Here is a 25,034-nt window from a genome sequence, read left to right as displayed (position 1 = left end):
TATTTGTTGTTAGGATGTTGAATTTGTTAATGTGTTCTTTTTTTTGTTGATGGGTTCTTGTTTTTGTTGTTGGGTTCTTGTATTTGTTCTTAGGATGTTGAATTTGTTAATGTGTTCTTTTTTTTGTTGATGGGTTCTTGTTTTTGTTGTTGGGTTCTTGTATTTGTTGTTAGGATGTTGAATTTGTTAATGTGTTCTTTTTTTTGTTGATGGGTTCTTGTTTTTGTTGTTGGGTTCTTGTATTTGTTGTTAGGATGTTGAATTTGTTAATGTGTTCTTTTTTTTGTTGATGGGTTCTTGTTTTTGTTGTCAGGATTTTCTTTTTGTTGATGGGTCCTTGGTTTTGTTGTTGGGTTCTTGTATTTGTTGTTAGGATGTTGGATTTGTTGATGTGTTCTATTTTTGTTGTTGGGTTCTTGTTGTTGGGTTCTTGTTTTTGTTGATGGGTCCTTAGTTTTGTTGTTGGGTTCTTGTTTTTTGTATGATGGGTTCTTGTTTTTGTTGTTGGGTTCTTGTTTTTCTTTCTGGGTTCTTGTTTTCGTTGATGGATTCTTGTTTTGGAATTCTTGTTTTCGTTGATGGATTCTTGTTTTGGAATTCTTGCTTTTGTTGATGGGTTCTTGTTTTTGTTATCTTGTTTTTTTTCCTGGATCTTTTTGTTTTTGGGTTCTTTATGTTGCTGGGTTCTTGTTTACGTGTTTGCTTGCCGTGTTAAAGACATAATTCATCTACGTTGAGTCTTATCCGCATCAATGTCTGTGACCGTAGACGTAAAACTAAAGCTAAAACTTTATTCTGAACTCTCTCTATTCGCATTCATTCCAACCACCCTCAGTCCTCGGGCAAACAAACTCTATGCTCCCCCTCCATGTTTCACACATTCAAAGCAACGCTCCACATCATCTCCATCCTTCATCGTCATGACGAGCATCATTTGATGTGGAGCATAGGACTCACGTCAGTATGCAACACGGCACAGTTCTGTTCAAACAGTTTTGGCAAATGTCAATCTTCGGGACGTCGGGAATATGGCCGGGGGGCGGGGGGGTGTCCGTGGACGTGTCGGGGAGCGGGAGCGCAGTCGGGCCGGGGTTATCTCGGTGCTTCATCCGACTCATGCTCCGTCGCTCATCAAGATTGGCGACAGCAGGCGCCGACAGACCATCGGGGCCGACGTGAGACGAACACGAGTGAAGGTCAACCTGACCAACGGGAACCGACACTACGCACCGTGTCATCCACTTTACACGCCAGCAATTAGGTGGTGAGAAGGATTAATCTGGAGGGACAGGAAGATGAAGGGGCACAGGGATGATGGAGGCGACGGAGCGAGAAAATAAATCTCAAGCAAGCAGGTATTTAAGGGGAATGTTTGCGACACTTGATTGGCAGGAGGGGAAGTTCAAAGAGGTGCAAAACTTCCTTGTGTGAAAAACGGCTCGGTGGAGGTAAAACCTGGGAGTCAAGAAAGAAAAAAAATACCTTTAAAAGAATAATATCATAAGTATTAAATCTGTAGCCAAAGGAAGTTGTTGCCGATTGATAAATAAATTAAGATCTCTTGGTATAGAACAAAAGAACAAAGTAGCCCAGATGTATTTTTCTCCCTCTCTGTGGTGTCCTGTCCCGTAGAGATAGTGTGAATTGCCTCCTGGCTCGCCTCCCTGTTGAATTCTTATGGGCAATTCCTTCCTTCAGATCCTTCGCCTCCATCCATCTTTGGGTTCCTCCTCCTGCCTCGATACCACAGGGAGCATTAGCCGCTCTGCTCGCAGACTACGGGAGTGTCTCCCAAAACGTGTTTGAAATCTCCGTCCAGGGAGCTCCAGCCTTTTTTTTTTATTTACATTTAACTGGATATCAATCTATTCATTAATTTTTTAACTACTATACATTTTTACATCATTTAAGATATTGTCTACTTGATTAGAAGAAATTATACTAAATATTATTTATTAATTTAAAAATATATTTTTATTAATATATTTATTGTAACAATTATATTTCCAAAAGTGTTTTTTTTTCTTTCATGCACATATACTGTTCGCTTCCACAAGAAAATCAATGAAACTTTTATGATTTATCTAGAAACTGTAGTTTTTTTTTATATTTAACTCTAGAAACTTCTGTGTTTTTTATGAGTGTTATTATTTAGTTTTAGACTTATTTAGAAACTGTAGTACTTTAATATAGGTTTTTCGATATTTTTTCCAGAAACTATATATTTTTTCTTCTAGAAACTAGTTTTTTTTAAACATAGGTTTTTCTATATTATCCTCTAGAAACTGTAGTTGTTTTTTATGTAGATTTTTCTAAATTTCTTTATAGAAACTGTCTTGTTTTTTTTACGTAGGTTTGTCTCTATTTTTCTCTAGAAACTGTAGTGTTTTTTATCAATGTTCTTCTTAATTTTTATCTAGAAATGGTAGTGTTTTTATGTAGGTTTTAAAAATATATATTTTTCTCTAAAAACCTCAGTTTTAATGTAGGATTTCTGTATTATTTTCTAGAAACTGTAGTGTTTTAATTTAGGTTTTGTTTTAAATATTTTTCTTTATAAACGTTAGTGTTTTTATGTGGTATTCTTTAAATTTTCTTCTCTAAAAACTGTGTTTTTATGCATGTTTTTCTACATTTTACTCTAGAAATCGTTGTGTTTTGTGTTTTTATACACCTATATAGTAGTTGTATTTGCATTGTTCTTCTATTAGTATTTCTTATTCTAATAGCTACTATTTATTGCATCTCTGGATTACTAATCATAATCCTATTTAATAAGAGAAAAACAGAAAGAAATGAGTTAAAGAATAGTTCATCCAAGTTAGATACATTTTAAAGCTTTAATGTGATCAAATACAGACACAATTAGATTTACAGTAATTATTTGAGCTCATTTAGAACTAAAAGTGTAAAACTAAGCTAGGATGAAAACATAATCAATAATCAGAAGGACAGACAGTATCTAAAGAGCAGTCAAATGCTTAGCTAACCATTGTAGGATTTATTAAAAATGAAAAACGGCTATGTTACATAAAACGAAGTATAGAAACTACAGATGGTCCGAACTGGCTCAACAAATACACCAAGAAGCTTAAAAAAAGTGTTAACACACCTTGAGGTGTTAAGTTGTCTTTGAGTCCAAGTGTTTGCACTATTTTCTACCACCAACTGGTAAATATGGAGGTGCGAAATCTAGCGTGAACGGTAAGTACGTTCAGTCTACGACATAGACGCTCGCTGTCTGGTCCACAAATACATCAATGTGTTAAGAGGTATTTGGAACGATCCAAAATGAATGTCAACGGAAGGATACGACTCATTTTCCAAAGAGCAGAAGAAAAGAAAATAATACTTCCTCACTAGCATCATGGCCCTGATACTCTTTTACGTACCTTTTAAACAAAAGTATCCGAACATCATGAATTTTTATACCATCCTGTGTGTAAACAATCAATCGTCCTGCTATTACAAAGACACCGTTTCTTTTACACGATATGACATACAGAAACAATTTGAGGTGAAAATGACCACGTTTTAACACTTTGAAACCCCCGAATATCAGAATCAAAACTCTCCAATAGATGAAGCCTCGTGAACCACCTTCTATTCAAGTAGTTCATCCTCAGGCCATAGCTTCGTGAGGCTTCATTTGCTCTACTGCGCCATCAAGTGGACAATAAGTGTGAAGCTCCGACATAATTTGTGCTTTAATGATTCTGACAATTGACAAAAATGTGCTCGAATTACTTGTATTTGGGGGAACAATCGTTCATTTTTATTCAATAGCGACTTTTCTATAGTGAGTCGCTTGAGGCCGATTAATTCACCCGCTTTTAAAAATAAATCAGAAAAAGATGATACTTTATTATAGCTCAAAATGCTGCCACAAAGTAGAAAATAAGTACAAAAGGTCGGAGGTCTCGCCCAAACATCCGCCAAATTAAAAGATGCGAGGATAGATTCACTAGCTTTTGATGGCAAATGCGCAAGAGCATCCTGAACCGGTCACAACCAGCCTGACGCCAACACCGACTCGGTACACACTTCAAATCCTAGACACTTTCACTATTTATTAGTCTAAAATATGTCCAAATAAATATTATACAAAAAGTGCATCTTATTGGTGATGAAGTCATTTGCTGGAGGACATTTAAGTCCATTTAAGTAAGGGAAAATGTTCTAGCCTTTTTAGACAACGTTGGCTGCAACTTTCTTCCTATAATGTCACTTAGCTGCGTCCCATTTCCTCCTGTTCCGCTCCAAAATGATAATCATAACTTGTATCAAAGGAACACTTGGGCGGCTTTAAAGGCTGATTTGATTACAGCTTTGTGCAGAACTGTTCTACCGGAGAATAGAAACAGCCTCAGACTCATCATCGCGCAACAAATTGCACAAATTGCACAAAATTGGTCGAAGCATTAGAGAAAGTTGTGTCGTTTTTAACACCAGTTCAGTCATGAACCGGACGTCTAAACGGGAGGATTGCGTTTCACTTTCATCATTTGTTTCTATATTGTGCGAGGGTTTTATGAATGTTTTCCAATTACCAGGTGATGTAACCGGTGCGGTGAGTCATTATTATTGTTATTATTGCTGTACACACACGGATGTTTCAGACGATTATGGCGCGTTCTGCTACACGCTGCTAATTTGCTCATTTCGATTCCAACTCACATCTTTTGAAAAGTACCTTTTTTTTCTGAAAGCACGGAAGATTAATCCTGCTGCGCCAACAATTTGCCACGCTCGGGGGGCCGTCAGCGTGCAATAAACAAATTGAGTGTAATGGCTTGTCAGAGATGTGTGTTGCATTCGGCAGCAGATTAAACATGTGCAATGTAAAGAGTTGGTAAATTAAAAAATGGCTTTTCATTCTCGGCTTTTCGCTCGGCTTTTATTGAAATGACCGATTCAGCTCTTGTGACGACACAGGTTAAAATAATGATGCAAACTCGTTTGGATTGTGTTTCTCACTTGTTTATCAATATAATCAGCAAATAGGAAAATACGTGTTCACATAGAGATCATTTGAGATAAAAGTCCAATCAATAACTTAAAGAAAAGACAAATCTTGACACACTGAAATATTGATATAAACGAAAAAAAGTTTGCTTTGTAAAGTCATTTTAACATAGTGCAAGTAATTTACATTATGTGTTGCCTATATTGAATATTGCTGTTTTATATCGTCTTAATCATTAGAAAATAAAAATTAAACATCTTGGACGCATGTACTAAAAACGGTAACTCACTGAAATCCAGAAAATGGTGCACGAACAAAAATATTCAGAAGTATGAATCCGTATGTGCACACAAATACAAACTATTTTCCTTTGTACATCCCAATCAACGTGGAAATATTTGCAGACTTGTTCATCCCTTTCCACGCCCTAATTTACATATTTAAATCCGATTTAAATTAATCAGAGTCCGTGATTTTCACTCCTTGAGCAGAAAAACAAACTAAAACATGCATTTAAACTGGATTAAAAGTGTATATTTGTTCAAATAAAATTCAATTAAAATATTCAGTATAAAACGATCGATGTTGTCTTAATATTATATATATTTATATATATATAAATACAGATCATCGGGAAAGACTTCCTACTGGAATGTGAAGCTTTGAAACATTTGGTTTAAGACTTTCATATCCAAACGCGGCATCCAACGCAGACTAAGAAGCTTAATCTGTGCTCAGGATATTTTCAGGAATGACAGGCGTGACGTGAATCCCTCAAAACACTAGTGCAGGTATTAACAGATTTACCTGCAGGGGTCCAACTCACAGCTCTTTGAAAGCGTCCACTCCTTCTGACAGCCCAAATTTAATTCCACAATCCACCTGCTGTGTTTGTGTGTGTGTGTAGATAATGTTGCCAAACTCACAACCGTGTGGAGTCACTTGATTGTTTCCTTTTATTAAACGGCAGAATTAATTAACGCTGAAGTCCTGGAGTCATTATTCTGCGTTATCACGAATGACACCAATTTAAAAAATGTCATGTTTGGGCGCCGTGTTTCTTGTTAACGCCGCACTATCGTCGACTGAAGCCGACGCCCGACATTCTTGTGTCGGGCTAGTTTTCAGCGTCTGTTTATGGAGCGTGTAATGAGTTGTGCTCATGCTTGCGCTGACTTGAGAGGTTGTTTTCTGCTGACCTTTGAATCCATCGTCTCATTTAAGTTTTCTGATCACTTTAGAATTTAGATAGAAACAGGCTCCTGAGAGGAGAGTCACCCGCATCCGTGTAAACACCCCACATACACTTGTCTGGGTTCTGTTCAACCTTAAAATAACATTGAATCAACACATTATGCCTGTACTGACGGTCACAATAGTACATTTCCGTGAAATGATTTGTGCGTTTTATTACATCATGATAGAAGCCCTGCAGCTGAATGATCAATCCCTCAATACACTCCTGAATCCAGATTGAACTCACAACACTACCAAAGCTAAATCGTCAACTCATGAATCAATTGAAAATTTAAATGAAATTTGTTTAGAAGTTTCAGTCAAAGAAACGGCAAAAACTAGTGTTGTAGTTTTCGAGACTGGTTTAGAGTCTCGAGACCACCTAAAGCATTCATGGTCTCGGTCTCGTGTAGGTCTTGGTTTCAAAGGAGTATAGGCCCCGCTATAAGTTACATTTCAAATGTTGACATTTATCGTCACAGTCCATTGCTAAAAATTCAGTTGACAGTACAATGTCAAAGTACAATGTACTAAAATGTGTGTATTTTTTATATGAATTGTTTGTTTTGGGATCTCTGCCTCAGTCTAGGTTTCGATAAGAAAATAAGTCTTCCTCTTGACTCTGTCTTCTGTTGGTCTCTAAAGAACCCCGGTCTTAAAATTGTTGGACTTGACCTTATTTGTCTTGAACTTGATCTTTTTGTTTTGTAACTCACACACTCTCAGATCTGGCAAGGACCTGGGTCTGGATGTTGAAAAGTCCTTGTATTGTCTTGTTTTGGTCTTGAAACTCATTGGTCTTGGTAGTGTCTTGGTCCCCATCTGGAATAATGTTGGTTCAGAAATCGTCTGTCTTGGTCTCAACACTCTTTGGTCGTACTAGTTCCTTGTTCTGAATCTGAATAGGTCTTGGTGTTGTCTTGTATCTGGACAGCGTCCTGTATTGGTAGTGTTTTGGTATTGGTCTTAAACTCTCTTAGTATTAATCTGGAAAAGTATTGGTCTAAAATTGTCTTGGTATCAATCTGGAAAAGTATTGGCCTTAAATTGTCCTTGTATCAATCTGGAAAAGTATTCATTTCACCATAAACTGATTCAACTTTTACTTTTGATGATACATACAGTATTGCGAAAAAATACAGAGAAAAAAGGGCAAAACTTCTAAATTCATCCTGCTACTTGTTTCTATGTTTAAGTCAAAAGTATTGACTTGTTTACCTGCAGACTCTATTGTGTGTCTCATTAATGTAGCCTAGCTTGTCAGAATATATATTCAGCCGTTGATTCAGACCAGAGGTATATTTCAGCCAACACTTTCACATTATTATCAACCACTCGCTTCTCAGAGTGGACTCGGCAGCTGGAATTATTTCCAGAGAAACTCTAACAACAGCAGGTTTAGTCCTGAGAGACGCTTTAGAGGCAACTATGACAAACTTCATAGGTACCAGAACATTTGTTCGTTGTCTGGAAACAAAGTAAAAGACAGTGAAGGAGTGTGTGGGGGGGTTACCACAGGTACTTACTGCACAGACTTGGAGGACTGGGACCTGAACTTGCTGAACTCGCCCGGAGCGGTCCATTCTGTACCGAGCTGCAACACACAGAGATCATAGTGTGAGACCAAGAGGAGGCGTGGAGTTCAGGGCGACCCACTGTCAGAGGTTTCGGTCGCACAGTACTTACTTCAAAGTTTGTGAAACTAATAGAAAAATGGTGTTTTTATAATATATAACGTACGATAACATTTGTTTTTGCTCTAGGGTCAGTATTAAATTGGAAAATATATGAACGTGCCGAAAATGTTTGTTACTATTTGGATTGTATGAATTGCTAAAACTGCTGTCACAACAAGGTAAGTCGTTTTTTTTCAGGGTCTTAAAATACATTCATGCATCTCACTGCTGATTCCCTCATTAAGGTAATTAAGCTTTAACCCAGCTACTTAGGATAAGAGGCATGACCGTTGCACAGAGATAAGAAACCATTCTCATGCACACACACCGACGTACAAGTTAAAGTAATTAAATCAATACCTTTATGTTTTTGGACAGTGGGAGGAAACCAGAGAACATAGAGTATACCCAAGCCCACCTAAGCTCTAAATAAAGTTGTCGAGTGTGAGGTGGTTCTGCTAACCACTACGCCAACAAATCACACACATATGATACATTTTTTATTTTTTATTTTTTTTGCATTCTATTCAGATTGTTTCCGTTGAAGACAGTAGATAACTTTGTTTCTAATGTACGTCAATTATCATGTTTAATGTTTTCCGTCCCAAAAATATTTTTAGGAACCAGAACTTGAAAACATTTGAATCATATCATAATCATCGCAATATTAACCTTGGAAAACCAATTGGAAACTTATTCACAACACAAATACCTTCCAAAAACCCTGTTGTGTCCAACTTGTCAAACACACAAAAACATTTATAGAATGTACACAAGATTAAATGACTAAATATGAACAACATTTCCCAAAAAATGTATGACTCCTGAACCTTCTTTCTAATTTAAAAAAAAAATGTTTCAGCCAGACACAGATAGGCTTCTATATATATTATTATATATTTATTATTATGATCTCTTAGAAGCCAAAAGAGGTTGATACACTTTTAAAAGTTAATATGAACAAAATAGACTCTGCATCACATTTTTAATAAGAGTTTTTGCTTTTCAAGGTTTTATTATAAAACTGCTCCTCGTAACTAAAACCAACAAAGAAAAACTACCTTGTCTCTGAATGTCACTGATTAAGCACCAACAATTTTTTCAATTAATTTTTTTATCATGGTTTATTTAATGGTTCTGTAAACCACTATGAAATGTAATGTTTAAACCCAGATGTCTAAAGTATTACATTATATTTTTCATAGCAATAGCATTTGATCTAAACCCTATTAAATCATTTATTATATATATTTTTAAATTCAAAGCCAACCTTTTATCGAGCTCTATACATGGCATTGGACACTTTATCGATCCTGTCATTACATTTGGATCAAAAAGAAAGAATTCAAAACAAAAAAAAAAAGGCGACTTAGCCAAGTTGTCGCGCTCACTGAAGTGTTTTGTATCAGATCAATTCTCGTGATCCTTATGTCTTTGATTAAACTTCATTGAGAGATATCTTCATGTCAGAACTGTTTGAAAGCCATGTATGTGAGCGAAGCCACCAGACAGATGAGTGATGGAGACGAATGGCTAGTTAAACCACTGGGACTGTAGTTTCGCCGCCAAGCTAAACTCACTAATTGAAGGTCCCAGCTGGTGATCCAGAATAAATTCATCTTGACCTGGACTTTAAAGGTTTGAGTGCCGTCAAAAGATTGTGACCAATTATTTTTTACAGACGGGACCAATCGTTTCATCTCTGGGTTTGGGCAGCAACCGGAGCAAAGAGACCCAGACTTTCCACTGTTTCCAACTCTTGAAACTACAGCTCTTTTGGGAAAACAAAAGTCCTCCCAGACTCTGAGACGTTTCTCCAACATATCCTGCCCACTGTGACGTCTCTTGCTCTAAGGAGGGATCCGAGAAAGATATGAAGGAGCACTTTTTTGCTGCTTCTCTCCCGGATGACCTACTTCTAATTCATCAACTCCTTTCACCTCATTCAACTACTAAAAACATTACACACTTGTCTACTTACTACTACTACTACTAATAATTATACATCTACTATTACTACTACAAATAATACTACATCTAATACTTCTACAACTTCTATGTCCACTACTTTTACTACTTCCACTAATAATTCTATGTCTACTACTTTTAATACTACTACTAATTCTATGTCTAATACTTTTACTACTTATACTACTACTTCTGCGTCTACTAATTTACCTACTACAACTACTTCTACGTCTACTTCTTATACTACTACTACTACTAATTCTATGTCTACTACTTTTAGTACTTTTTCTACTTCTATGTCTACTACTCTTACTTCTACTACTAGTACTTCTGCGTCTACCAATTTAACTTATACAACTACGTCTACTACATCTACTACTTCTACCTCTACGTCTATCTATACTACAACTAAGTAGTATATGTAGATACTACTACTACTACTACTAATATGAGTACAACTACTACTACTTCTACCTATACTACAACTACTACTAGTACTCTTTTACTTCTATAACTACAAATTCTTTAACTACTGCTACTAAAATTGCTATTACTACTACTTCTTCTACTACTTCTACCTATACTACAACTACTTCTAATACTCTACTTTTACTTCTATAAATACAAATTTAACTACCGCTACTAAAATTTCTATTACAACTACTACTTCTACTACTCTCCTCTCTCCTATCTTTCTGTCTTACATCTTCTTTGTTTTTCTTCTCAATCTCCTCAACTTTTTTCAGTTTATTTCAGCTTTTTCATATCTGTCTTTTTCCTTAATGCCATCATATCAACTTTTTGATATCTTAAAAAAAAGATACTTCATTTCAGTTTACAGGCTCAGTGTCACACTGCATTTTCTTCTGGAAATGTTTCCAGTTAAAGTTTGTTTCTTTATGCGACGATATTGATAAAAGCCTCTCCACTTGACATGTTATGACTGAAACATCTGAGTTACTGCACTTTTTGTCCTGTGTATGACCTTATAAAACACGACACGGCTGCTACACGTCCACACGTCATACTTCCAACTTCCCAAACTGGCATGGATCCGGTCACGGTCTGGTCCTAGCTGGTGGCAGCTGGCGATTAAGTTCCTCGACTTAAAGTCTGACAAGCCGAACTCTCCGTCAGGGGATGAGGTACAAGGTCAGAAACGACAAATGACAGGTCATAAACTATGTCACATTTTTGGCTGTCTTCCCACTAATGTTGTGCCTGGCTGTTCAGATTAGCATAAAATGGTTTAAATTAGTCATTTAAAACCATTTTTAAAATTGACCGATAGATGTTAATTGCCATCCTCTGGAAGAAGTTTAGATCCTTTTACACTGAAGGAAAACACCACTGATGTGGTCATTACAGCTTTTTTTTTACTCGTGAACCTCATGATAATGGAGAAACGCGGCAAAGATCTCTTTTATCATCTCTGGATTACTTTTGTAATCAAGAGGTATTTCAATACCATTAGAATATTGAATGGTTGAATTTTAAATTTTAAATGTTGAAACTTCTTTATTCAAAAAAGGTGTTTTTTTCTTTTTGTTTAATAATGTTTTTGAAATATTTTTTATATTGAAAGGAAACTTAAATAATCGAAATTGAAAATAAATACACGTAGAATTTCCTATTCTAATTACAATAATAGCGAATAAATGTCCCAATTTCAATATTATTTAATCCATACTCAGAATGCTGGTATAATAGTGCCGCCAGACAATACCAATTGAGTACCGAGCTCTTTGAGGAAATTTAGATTAGATTAGATAGACTTTATTTATCCCTCCGGAGATATCATCAGGAAATTAGGTTTCCAGCTCACAGCAGACGATAAAGGGAAGATACAGAAGTATCATAAAAGCAAGAACAAAGCGCAAATAAAAAGAGTAAGGATCAAAGGAGAAAAACTTAAAATATAAAATCTTAAAAGGATACAAAGATTACCATAAAACAATCATCCCTTCTCTCTGTTCCTGCCCCCAAAACTCAAGAGTTATAAAGTCTAATATCACGAGGAATGAATGAGTCCCTGAGTCTATTAGTGTTGCGACTCGCAGTCGATCACATAACAACGTACTATTGCACTTTTGTTGGTATTGTGTGGTATTATTATTACTCCAACATTTTGAAATTGTATTTCAAAGGCTAGAACTAAGAAAAATATTCAATTCAGAATATTTTTTTTCTTTCAACTTTTGGAAAAAGTACATCAAAATGATGATGATTTGATTATATTATTTAAAAATAATAATTTATTGATTTAAAAAACAACCTTTAAATTTAGAAATTCAAAGTTTTTGATGACCAATATACTTCCATAAGCCTCTAAGATAAACTTTGCTTTTAATAATTATATCACGAAAACAGAGCTGACGTTAAAAAGTGTCGTACTGTGTAAAGCAAGAGGGAGACTTTTAAAGAAGCAAAGTGCTGCAACATTACAATTGAGCGAGGCTGTATTGTTTACTCCTTTTATCCAGAACACCTCATTGATGAGACACTTTCATTCCAACTCAAGGTTAAATCTTAACATCTAAAACCAAATTGTTCAAATTAAAAGAGTAAACAACAATATTCCGTCACCTCACCTTTAAAACCGTTTCACGTCTTTCAGGTTCAGAGTCTTGTTAACTGAAGGCTGCAAACAATCTACAAACAAGAGGATGAGACTGAAACAAGTCAAAGAGCGTGTTTGTCTTACTTCCTGCCTAATGATTAATGCAGCAGCCGTCAGTTCTTATTTTAATTGGTTCTGTGTCAATGAACTTGAATAAATAATACATTCAAATGATCCTGAACAAGTTCTACCTTGACTGCGTCTCAAAGAGTTCACCAATGTGACATGAATTAAGTATTTTCAATAATACGCTCCAGAAAATGGATGAAATTTTCGTTGGCAGGTCCGTGTGCGAGGTTGCGGACGATATGTCAGAGAAAAACGTTTGAACAAATGTGTTGTTGGAGACAATAAATACTGTTACGACTGAGATGTTAGTACCTACACATTTATAAAGTCCTTATTTCTTATTGTAAGCATTCATTTGTTAAATCATGTTATTAAAATATTAATTTCCTCTAAAACCAAATTTAATTAATACTTAAATTATATTTATTAAAGCCAAGATTGTTAACATTTTATGTTATTACATATTTTTCGTTTTAAAATAATAATAAAATGAATAATCTTTTGTTCATTTTTCTTCAGTGCAATCATGGTTTTGATTATCTACTCTTATTTTTAAACAGTTTATTCCCAACTCTTCCCAACTTTTTCTATCAAAAATATAATCTAATACTTTTGGGTTTAAAAATTACATTTCCTAGTCGTTTACAGAAATATTACATAAACCATGATTTAAAAAAAAAAAAATTGTTAGTGCTTAATCAGTGACATTCAGAGACGAGGTAGATGTTTTTCTTTGTTGGTTTTTGTAACGAGGAGCAGTTTTATAATAAAACCTTGAAAAGCAAAAACAAAGTAATTAAAAATGTGAGTCTTTCAGTTTTAATTTAAAATATAGTCAAATTAGTTTCTGTCTTATTGAATAAAATAACCACATTTTCCTCCCACAGCTTGCTCAGCCTGAAATAAATGTTATTAAATGTTATTTATAATCACATTTGAAAAACCTCAGTGACCCCAAAAAGTTGAATTGGTTTATAAAAAGTGTGTTTTTTGACCGAGTGAACTTCTTCTAACTTATCCTCTTCCTCTTCTTTTTGTTCCACCTCCAGCCATATTTGTTCATCTCCCTTCTCTCACCGAGTGTCCACATGAGGTTCGAATCTCTAAACTTCTCCTCTTACGCCACCTTCGACCCGTTAATGGATTCCCGAGATGAGATGCAAAGTGCTCGGCGGTGTGACCACAACCTCTTCGCTGACCTTTAGCTCGAGATGCTACATGGAGTAAAAAGCTCCGATCCACATTCTCTTCCTGAACACCGAACAGATAAGATCCTGCTCAATGTTTTACGTCTCGTCCCGTGAAGACGGTTCAACAGTTCGCGCGAGCATCCGAGTCTGATGTACGACCGTGGTCGTGAAGGTCATCCGTAGGGCGAACCAAACGCCGGGCCAGATATGCGGTTTATCGTTTCATCGGTCGCTTGGACACCGAGAGGGCAGAGAAAGTCCTGTATTTCTCTTCTGCTCGTCTCCCGGCTTTAAACCGTGTAGCTTCGTGGGAAATCTTGCAGGTTATGAGGCTCATCTGCATGTCTCCGCCAGAGAGAAAACAAAAGGTGACTCGCACAGTTCAACACGCACTCAGATGTAGTCCAAAGAAAACAGCAGACTCTCTGATTTAATGAGAAACTTGGACTCGGAAAACAAGCTGACCCGAGCGGTAACCCTGACCAACACGACCTGCGGAGAAAACTAGAAAGAGAAAACGCTCCTCCGGGAGAGAGAAGGTACGAGTATAATCAGACGTCTCACTTTCACTATAGATGTTCACTCTGGCGCATCTTAAAGGAAACAGACTTACACACAACTTTTTAAAAATCAATCAAGATTGCTTAAAGCGCAATGTTTTGAAGAACGTCTACCCAAGCTTTAAGCTTTTCTGTGGTGCGTTCCATTTCTACACATCACTAGGATGAATAATACAGGTTTTATTCAGTAACTGGTTCTTTTAAAACCCTAACTTTAACCGTGACTAAAGAATAAACACAAATCGTGTTCAAAAATGTAGCAAATGCTTCTTTTTTTTCCCTTCAAGTTGACCCGAAGGCCCGAAAACAAAGGTGTGTGTGGTACCCCTTGTGTTGCCTCTGGGTCAAGGTGACTACTAATATTTGTTTTTGGGGCCTCTGGGTCACCTTGACCCTATGATAACACAAGGTTTAAAATGTAATAAGCTGCTATTCTGTCTATATTCTTTTGGAGTGAGAGTCCTTGTTGTTTTAAAACATTTTGCAGGTCATCAAATATGAAATAACTTGCCAAAATCGGTGTTGATCTACGGTTTTGTTACTACCATTAATCTCAGAACCCAGAACTTGTGGAAAGAGGTGGAAGTGTGTGTATTTGTGTGTACCTTTTTATGAAGATAAACACAAATTAACATGCAAAACGTTATTAGATCATTTGGTTGCAGACACTAATGAGTGAAAAAGTTCCACTTGAGTAATACTCAATTTACTAAAAAAAAAAGATAAAACATAATTGAACAAATCATTTGAACCCAAAAGTGTTTAGTGTACTGTTAAATTGTGGTGAATAACAGAACTTTAACTCTTTATTTTACAGATAGTTTTGTAAGATAAACAGGGGTAATGTTTCATCGTTGTGAGAGCAGGAATAAATAACTGAAAAAAAAAATAATCGGAAAGTTTCATCAGCTTCCTTTATTTACGATCCACAGCCATAACAACGCACGCACGACTACATCACCCTTCCTACAATGTCACCTTCATAAGGGGAAACGATCTGGCAGACAGCGCCACACTTTCCCATGTCATACAAATCCTGTACTTCTAGGTTTATCCAAAGTAAGGTATGATGCCGGTCAAGCTAGTAGTAGTTGATCCGATTACATCGTTGTAACCAATCACTGCTTTAGGCGAAATAAGTTCAACAAAATTTAAGAAGAAAGGAAAATGTATAAATACACAAATAAATAAATGTTGGAAGAACAAAATAATGAAATGTAGAATAAAAAATATGTCAAAATGTACAAGTTAACGTGTACATATATATATATATATATACAGTATATATACACACCTGTATATATATGAAAACAGCACCGTTCAACTAAAATAAAACCATATTGTTTTTATTCGTTTTCGATTAGTTCACATTTATTTTTACATTTGTACTTTTATTTATGTATTTATACACTTATTTATTCATTTATAATTATGTTTGTAAGCATCCTTTATAGTTTGGAACTTGTGTACTTCAGAATAAAATCAAAAACTGTTATGTGGCAATGTTTAAAACTTCGAAGGCACTTAATAATTTAATATAATATAAATTAATATTGAATATTTGACATCTCCTTTCTCCTAAAAAAAATGAATCAACAAGAAACAATTAGTTTAAAAAGTATTATATTCATAATATTAATTAATTTAGAACAGTACAAACAGTAAATACTATTATCTACTCTCAAGCCTCCACGTATAAACAGTTTAAAATGAATTCAGATTTGGATTAGAGTCATTCACAAGTTAACTGGTGTTACATGAACATACCGGTCAACAGACAACGACAGCTGGAGAGTCAAATCTTCTTCAATTTGTTTCTCACTCATCCAATGAAAATTGGTTACAAAACAAATATGCTGTAACAAAACAACACGATCATTATCCATCTGTGGATGTAAAGTGTTTTAGTGCAGAGTGGGACACACACACACACACACACACACACACACACACACACACACACACACACACACACACACACACACACACACACACACACACACACACACACACACACACACATACAGACACACACACACACATGCGCGCACAAGCACAGCAGAAAAAAAAAGAAGAATTTCCATCAGCAGTCATGTGCATCCAGGGGTGGAAAGACTTTCTGCCTATTGGGACGTAAAGTTGCAGCTGCTGGAGTTTAGAGTTCGACTCATTCTCCATCTAATGCATTTAATTTCATCCAGACACCAAAAATCTGACCGTAATAAATCTATGACCAACTGCATTAGCTTCAAAATCCAATTTGGGCAGAGGCGGAGATTAGTTTACGGGCTTAGCGGTCGCTTCTTGACGCTGACATACATCCAGAGAAATCTTAGATCAATATCTAAGTAGAGAAGTGGACGCAGAGAAAGAAAGACAAAAAAAAAAAACTAATTTATTATGTAGTGTGAAAGGTGTTTGTGTTGTAAAAAGGACCAGGTTATCTGAGATAGAACACTTGCTTTAGTCATCATTACCTCCAAAATAAGTCTATAAACTAGCAGAAATGAGTAAAACAAAATGTGGTAAAATTGTATTTCCTGAATCTGCTGATTCAGCTTTATGTGAGATGTATTTTTTCATGAAACATTGTTTTGTTTGTCTGTAAGGTGTTTAAATGTTTATTTATTTTTGTCTTTGTTTGTTTTTAGACATTTATTTGCTGTAATTTCTTTAAATTCAATAGATTAAATTAATTTACTGGCCAGATATTTATAAGTTAGAAAATGTAATTGTTCCAATGATTCTGGAATAAATACAAATGCATTTCTAACATTTAAAAATAAATGATACAAAATAAATATTATTTGTGTCTTTGTCTACACATTCTTTGTCTGTATTGTTTTCTTATTTTAAATGTATAACTGACCTTTCTTTATTATTATTTTTACTCGCTGTGTTCCAGCCTGCATGTGGCCCTTGCCTCTCTCCCCTCTCAGTGCTGACATTAGATTCCTTGGAAGGATGGCAGGATTTCTCTCTTTGGATTAGTCCAGCATCTAGTCCAGAATTAACCTAAAAGAGTCCTTGGTGCAGGTCCCATAAGAAGAGGGTCCAAGATAACTGCAGGAGACACTTGACCACTCCATGCGTTTGTGTCTTTTCGTTTGGACAATTGTTACAAAACTCTGCAGCGAGAATTCTGACCCGCTCTAGTAGAAGAACTCACATTTCCCCAATCTTTAAAAGTCTTCACTGGCTTCTAGTTTCTTTCAGGATCAACTTTAAAATTCTGGTTCTTACTTTCAGATCTATTCATGGTCAGACTCCTCCTTACATCAGTGATCTGATCCAGCCTTACACCCCAGCTCGGGCTCTTAGGTTTGTGGATCAGAATCTACTGATGGTTCCTGAACACGCTTCTGGACCAGAGGAGAGAAATCCTTCCAGACTGTTGCTCCTAAGCTTTGGAACGATCTTCCTCTCTCTCTGTGTTTGATGGATCTACTGACTCCTTCAAGAAACATCTTAAGACATATTTTTATTTGTTCAGGCTTTTCCCTGATTTTCTGAGACTCCTGTCTTTGTCTTATGTCTCGGCCTTTCAGAGCTTTTGAATTTGTAGGTATTTGTACTGGTCTAAACGTTGGTAGGACTCCCGTCCTTATACCTTGACCTTATCTCCGGGAAAGACAATCAGTAAAAGCCAAACATTATTGGATTCCCTGCATGTACATCGTAAAAGTTCTTCTTGCAAACAGCCTCAGATATTGGACTCCTCCGGACGTATAAGTCGCACTACGAATGGAACGTTAAGATTTTTCTAACCGTCAACCACCTGAGGCAGTGAAACTGTCAGCGCTCGTGGCAGCGAGCCGTTCCCCCCCCCCTCAACGTTAAAACCGCTCCCCTGGCGTGGACGCCGACGCCGACGACGCAGCTCGGTGATATTTTCTCCGCCTCTAAATGTCACATCAATATTCACAGCCGATTAATTAATCTCAGAGCTCGTCGAGTCATCGCGCGTCATGCTCCAACACCGATGCTCCCGAAGCGAAAACCTTTGCGACAAACTCATATTTGCCCCGGGCCTCATATTGGTGGGACTCTGCGCCGCCTCATGCAGCGTCACGCTCCTCAATTTTTCACAAGGTCTCGGCCCAGAAAACTTCATTAGAGACGGTCGCCGCGGCACAGCTTGACTTTTATTCGATCAGGGCAGACCGTGCTCGGAGAAGAGAAGTGAGACGGGGGGAATTTTTCACGGGACTTTTGGTATGCAGGGGTGTGTGTCCAGGGGTGAGTGATGGTGACACGGGGGTGTGCAGGTGAATGGATGCAAGAATTACGTTGTTGACAGGGCGCGGACCCTTGTAGCCAACGAGATAGTCGGGCCCATCAGGACGGAGCAATATTAATTTAGCCACTTGACCCCTTGAATCTATCACCGCGGCCGACCTGTCGGCATCAGCTGTGAGGAGAATCAGAACGAGTCAGACCGACCCTGATGTGGACGCTGAAGAGAAAATGTTGACAATTTGTCTGGATTTATTTCGGTTTGATTGCTGTCGAAATGTACAAAAAAAATGGCTTTTTCTCAAACTTATTTTGTCAACTTTTCCAAGATACAATGAGTAAATGGAAAAAAATCCATTTTTTCCTTTGTTTTTTTCTCTGTTTTTAGAAGATATTTCAAACAGAACTTATAAGCAAACTGAAATGAAAGACACACATTTTACATTTGTACAGTACTAAACTGGAAAAGGCCACTACAAAAATGAGTTTAAAGGTCAACTAATGTGTTGATTTAAGTGTCTCTTGAATAGATGTTGGACTCTATTGTATCATCAGTATGTTTCCGTTTGTAAAAAACTCTTTTTTCATTAAAATATTTACATTAGAAAATGTGCTTAAGCCCCGCCCACTGAAAACACTTGCTTCTCTGTAGCCGAAATCTTGTTTACTATAACCACACCCACTCTGCTGTGATTGGTCAAACAGGTTTGTCACTGTGTGTAATCAATCCCGGAAGTCCCCACCTCCAAGGGACTCATTGTATAAACAAAGCAAGCGGGACTACAACTGGCTGGAGGTGAGTGAAGCCATTATTACATCATAGTGAACTCTGCTCTTGTAACCTCTCTTTCGCCCGGGGGAGAATTTTAAAAAGTAGTAACTTAAAAACATGGTCGTGATGAGAGACTTACTGCATCTTGGAGAAGAAAACTTCAACATTTGAAACATGTGAGTCATAAAAGTTGGGTTTTTATATTAATTGCCCTTAATTAGCCTAAAAATAATGAAAACAAGTACATGTCACTGAAATGAAGTGTGAGATGAGATATTTGAAAAGATTTTGAATGTTTTGCAGTGTTGACTTCAATACTTTAATTAACCATTCTGATAAATGCAATGTTGAGGTTATTTTTAAAGCTGACCTGGTAGGATTAGGAGGCAACTCGGTCTAAAATGAAACACCTTTGTGACTCACTTTCCAACTCAACATGCATCATTGTAGCCGTACTCAACGTATCCCAATGTCATTATAAAGGTGTCGTTTTCTGGTTACTGCGCCGGAAATGTCCGCATAGGTGTCGACGTATGTGCAGAAGTGCATTAAGACCAGGAATCTTTTAATCTTCTAGACACTAGTTAATACTACGACGAATTCCGAGAACGACCAATTATTCATGTGGAATCCTGACAGTGTGTATTCCTGCTTTAAATAAGAGGTGAACATCACAAAGGCTTAAGAAAAAGACATCTTCTAAAGAGATTAAGTGCAGAGTGGTGCAGCCAAGGAGCACTTCTAGCTAGGATATCGCTAGGTTCAGGTGGACATACAAGTAGAGAACCAGATTTAAAATAATTCATGTCTAGAGGAGATATGAGGAGGAGCACTCGTCCATGTTGAACACACCATCTAATCCCCTTGAAGTGATTCAAACTTAACTCACGATCTACTCTCCCTCATGGCTACTAACGGTCGGGATTATTACCCAGATTTGACGAAGTTAAAAAAAAAAAAATGGCAATATCTGACCAAAAGCTGTTTCATGAAGGAGACATTAGGTTGATTCTTAACACAATTGGATTAAAAAAGTGTCATTATTTCCAGTCTTGGGAAAAAGATCTGTTGTTACATTTAAACAATTGAGAAATCTTGTTCATTTGTATTGACAATTATACTTTTTCATGACCAAAAGTTTGTCAGAAAGCTATATTAATAATACATAATTAGTATTATTTAATAGACGTTTATTAACCACTTCAATATTGTTAGATGTTCAGACCTAAGACACCAATTATAATTGTGTTTATTTATCGTCTACATAAGTGACACATTTGTGTGGAGGTAGATTTTTGTGTCTTGTTAGATGAGGTGAAGATAAATATGTATATATATATTTTTTTAATTTTCTGATCCGTTTAATCTGTTTAACTCATTCGAACAGACAAAGCAAGTTTTCTGTAGGCACAACTATAATTCAAGTCTTAAATGCGTCTCCCTTCTTGCTTTACATCAGGGATGTCAAACACGATCACACAAGACGAACACCTTAAGACAGTCGAGGTTGCGGGCAAAACAAAATGCAAATTGTACCACATTCAAACAAGAATCGTGAGTCAAACCATCTTATTTATCTGTGTTTGTCCTCCTTCATTCAACACTCTCATCAAAATCCTTCAACAAATATTTTAATCTTTTCTTTTTTTTTTAAATATCGAGTTATTAACATCCATAATCTCGTTTTATGACAAGGGTGTTATCTTACCAATGTGTCACATGAGCGCACACATGAAAACATCGTTTTGGGTCACGTAAAATGACCTCGCCTTCAATTGGATATTTATTTACTCAGAAAAATCCAACTGGAATTGAGGCCAGAGTGCATGTTTTCTTATCAGTATCTACCGTTTATGATTCACAGCTAGATTAAGGAGAAGAAAATGTGTTTTTATAGAAAAAAAAAAAGTGTTTGGGATGAAGCCATAAATGTAGGTGGTCTGGACCCATTTCTTGTTTTTGGCAGAAAAGTCTATATTTCAGCCATTTACATTAAATATTACGTGGCAACGATGAAGATTAATTCTGCTGTACGGAGCCATGACATTGAAAAGTTCAGCGTGATTAAGAGCCCTTGATTCATTCTGCGTCCTCGTCGCCGTTGCTAAGCAATTTCATTTTCAAACGGGCGTGGATTCAGGCCGAGCGTGAGTTTGTGGAAAAACAGCACATAATGAACACTGGGACCGGGTTTGATTATTTGTGCGAGGACCCCTCTGTGGTTCGGATCGCACATAAGAATTCCGAGCGGCTCATTACTCACCTGTCCTACATACACCAGCAGGCGGGCGTTGAGAGGATTCTCGTCGGGGCTGAGCCAGAACTCGGAGTTATCATCCGACGATACCGAAAACTGAAAATCCCCTGAAGGAGGAAAAGCGTAAATTAATAAGAGTGATCTGAACCGAACACGACAAGAGGGAAGGAAGAATCATTGGGATGGAAACATGCAGGATTTAATCTATGTGGGGAAGATCAACACAGATCAGGCGTTTAACTCACACTCAACAAAACATTTCAACGCCTGGATTGATTTTATGTGTGTGTAGAATGTCTGGTCCAACAATTAAAACGTGGGTGTTAAGCACAACTGATCCACCCTCTAGAAACATGCCTTCGCACCAATATTTGATTATATTAGAAGTTGAATGTAAAACCACAAGGCTGTGTCACTGGCCTCTCAGTATTTGTATCTAAACATAAGGATTTTCAATGTATCGTGTATAAATTACATTTTTAAAACTGTTTTTTATTATTATTATAACAAAAAGATAGAATAAAAACTGAACAAAATAATAAACTATACAAAGTTTAGATTTATATTGCACGAAAACTGACCTGTTAAATTAAATTATTAAATGCAATTCATTTAAATTAAAAAAATATATACATATTGAAAACTTAAATTATAATATATATTAGAAATATTAAACTTAAGTGTTATATTTGTGAAAAACGATATACTCTAACTTAATTTAATTTAATAAAAATACAGAAAAAAGTTTCACCTGTTAAATTCAATAATTCTAGCTTTTTTAAATTGTTTTATTCAAAAGAAAATTTAGAAAGAAAACTTAAATGAAAAATAGATAATTAAACTTAAGTTTAATTTTGCACAAAAAACTAAACAGTTTAATTTATTAGATATTAATTAGACTTTTTTGCCACATGTCCCAGCATGCATTGCAGGACTAAAAGACTCAATTGAGCCATTGTTTTGTCTATTTTTGCCCATGTTTAACATGTTTTTTATTACATTATTTGTATTTAAATATTTGTGGATTTTACTGTGTAAAAAAATAAGTATGTTTTTTTTACTAGTACCATTTTATTTAATGAATTCAAATATATATTTTTAATACACTTTCATTTACTCAATTTTGACATTTTAAATGTTAAGTGGCATAGAAAGAATTCTTATTTGCTTTTCAACTTCTATCTAATACATTTTTTCTCTCTCACTAAACAACAGAAACATGCTTGAGAAATATCGTTGAGTTTAATAACGCAAATCCTTTCATTTCATTCAAATGTCAAGTACAAACACTACTTGTCATTGCCTGCTTAAGACTTTTTTTTTTTTCTAATTAAGACCAAAACAGTCTTGAATCAGTCGAGAGTGTGGGAGGGAACCTTCATTTCAGTTCAGGTGTGCGACAGATGAACATTAGAAGGCATTTTTATTAGAAGGAGAGCAGCCGTTGAACATACTGTAGGTTTAAACTAAAGCTTGATTTAAATGTATTGGATTCATAGTGTTCATTAAAAGCCTTAATATAAGAAGACCTAGAATTGATCCCTGAGGTACACCTACAATCACACAACAACTGAACTGAGCAAGGCTGTGAATCATCTCGGTTTAATTGGCGAGTTCTTTTATTTTAATTTTTTAATGAGCGCAAAGGATTTTTTAAGTTAATGTTAAGTATGGCATCACGGGATTTGAGTATATTGGATCTTAAAGGTCACCTGTTCCTGTGCAGGGCAGGAATCTGGAAGAATGTTTTAACCACCGGGCAATTAGTTAAAGAATATATTGGAGAAATGCCGCCTAATAGAGCAAATGAATGGTCGCTCTTATTAATGAAGTCCCATCCTGCAATTTGTCCGAGGGGAAATTGGGTATAACGACTTTTTCATCCTGTTCCCAGGCAACCGGGCGGAAGTCTGGCCGTATGAGAAAAAGTTCAATGAGATTAAACTCCGAGATCTTCGACTGAACTGAACTGAAGAAAAGGAATATCCGGTCTAACGCTCGGCATGGACTTCAAGGACTCTGAGAAATGGTCATTTCTGGGTTTTGTGTGTGATTAAATGATTACCATCTCTGTACGGGTGAAGGAAACCAAATATTCTCAGGCCGTAATTCTTCCACTTCGGAGCCACAGCCAGCTTCTTCAGCGTCGTCCTCGTCTGCAGGTGAGAAAGAGACAGTCAGGGAAAATGAACGAGGCTGGAATCTGACAAGGATTTTCAGGCGCTTGATTCTTTTCCCCATTTTGCGTTATCAGCTTCAACAACACCATTGGGAGAGTTGACACCCGTCAGACGGATGTTGCGTCTCCTTCACATTGTGCTAAAGTCAGGCGAAGGCATTTCGGAGGTTTGGTGTCGTTTACTGAAGCAGCACACCGTCAGCCTCCGGGGAACATTTAGGCGCTAAAAAAAAAGGAGGGTCAGCGGATTCTTGTAGCCTTGGCGTTGACATAGATGGAGTGCTGCAGGAAGTTTCTGGATCTATCCGAGTTGAGGAAGGAATAAGTCGGTTGTAACGTTTAGTTCACACAATAACGGGTCTTTAATTACAGACTGGTGTTGATTTTTGAAGCCAATCAAATACCCTTTATTGACTTGTTGGTCTCTTAAATTAACTAAGAGTACAAAGTGTACATGAGTATTATTTTGATTGTTTAAGCGCTTTGTAACCCTGGTCTGGAAAAGTGCTCTATAAATATAAATTACTTACTTACATTCCCCCTGTCTTATAAAAGCTAGTAGTGACAAGGCTTCATAATACAGCATTAGTTGTTTGATGCCGTATCATGATACACTGTCATCATTTTATTAGACCACCAGATGGCACTCTCTGCATTATAACACTTGGCTGTGATCTACTTACCAAATTAAACAAGTGAATATTATATATATATATTTTTTAATTATTTTTAAGTGTATCATGATACAGCATCAAACGACTGTATCACGAGGCTTCATTAACCCATCACTAATAGCCACTATTCCAAGTAGCAAATGTTGAGGAGAGACGAAGCCTTTTATTGAGCATCTTATGTAGTGATGGTCTGATGAAGATTCACGAAACAGTGTCATTATTTTCAGAGTCCACTAGATAGCGGTCCCTGCACAACATGACACTGCTTCAGTAGTGGCGATCAGTGATGGTTGAATGAAGCCTTGTCATACAGTCGTTTAGTTGATCAAAGGGTAGAGCTTGAAAAGCTGATTTTGATTCACCACCCAAACCTGAATGCCCGCAGGAAATGGACCCACACAGAGAAAAAATACGGAATAAAGTCATTTTCAGCCTGAAAAAATGTATTTAATCTTTTTAAACTCTTTTATTAAAAAAGTTTATTAATCCGGCCATTAGATGGTGTATTTTTGATGTTTTATATACAGTATATTTCACTTACGCAGTACCCATAAATTATCTTTATGATCGTTTTTTATTTAACAAAATGAAATAACTTATATTCAGGTTTGTTCTTGTGTACATATTCATT

The 25,034-nt window shown here is 36.4% G+C and overlaps 1 protein-coding gene across 1 annotated transcript in view; it reads right to left on the bottom strand.

Moving 5' to 3' along the window:
* Nucleotides 1–25,034, bottom strand: part of b4galnt4a (beta-1,4-N-acetyl-galactosaminyltransferase 4a) — a 185,524-nt gene that overhangs the window by 47,073 nt on the left and 113,417 nt on the right. Inside the window, exons 5-7 of the mRNA XM_087796670.1 lie at nt 23,616–23,706; nt 21,557–21,657; nt 7,729–7,796 (exon numbers count right to left, since the gene is read on the bottom strand). Of these exons, the coding sequence (XP_087652796.1) occupies nt 7,729–7,796; nt 21,557–21,657; nt 23,616–23,706 (260 nt within the window). The remainder of the gene's footprint in view (nt 1–7,728; nt 7,797–21,556; nt 21,658–23,615; nt 23,707–25,034) is intronic.

Source organism: Callionymus lyra, chromosome 8 (genome assembly GCF_982586985.1).
Source record: "Callionymus lyra chromosome 8, fCalLyr1.hap1.1, whole genome shotgun sequence".
In the NCBI taxonomy this organism is placed as follows: Eukaryota; Metazoa; Chordata; class Actinopteri; order Syngnathiformes; family Callionymidae; genus Callionymus; species Callionymus lyra.
This window is presented reverse-complemented; position numbering and strand designations above follow the sequence as displayed.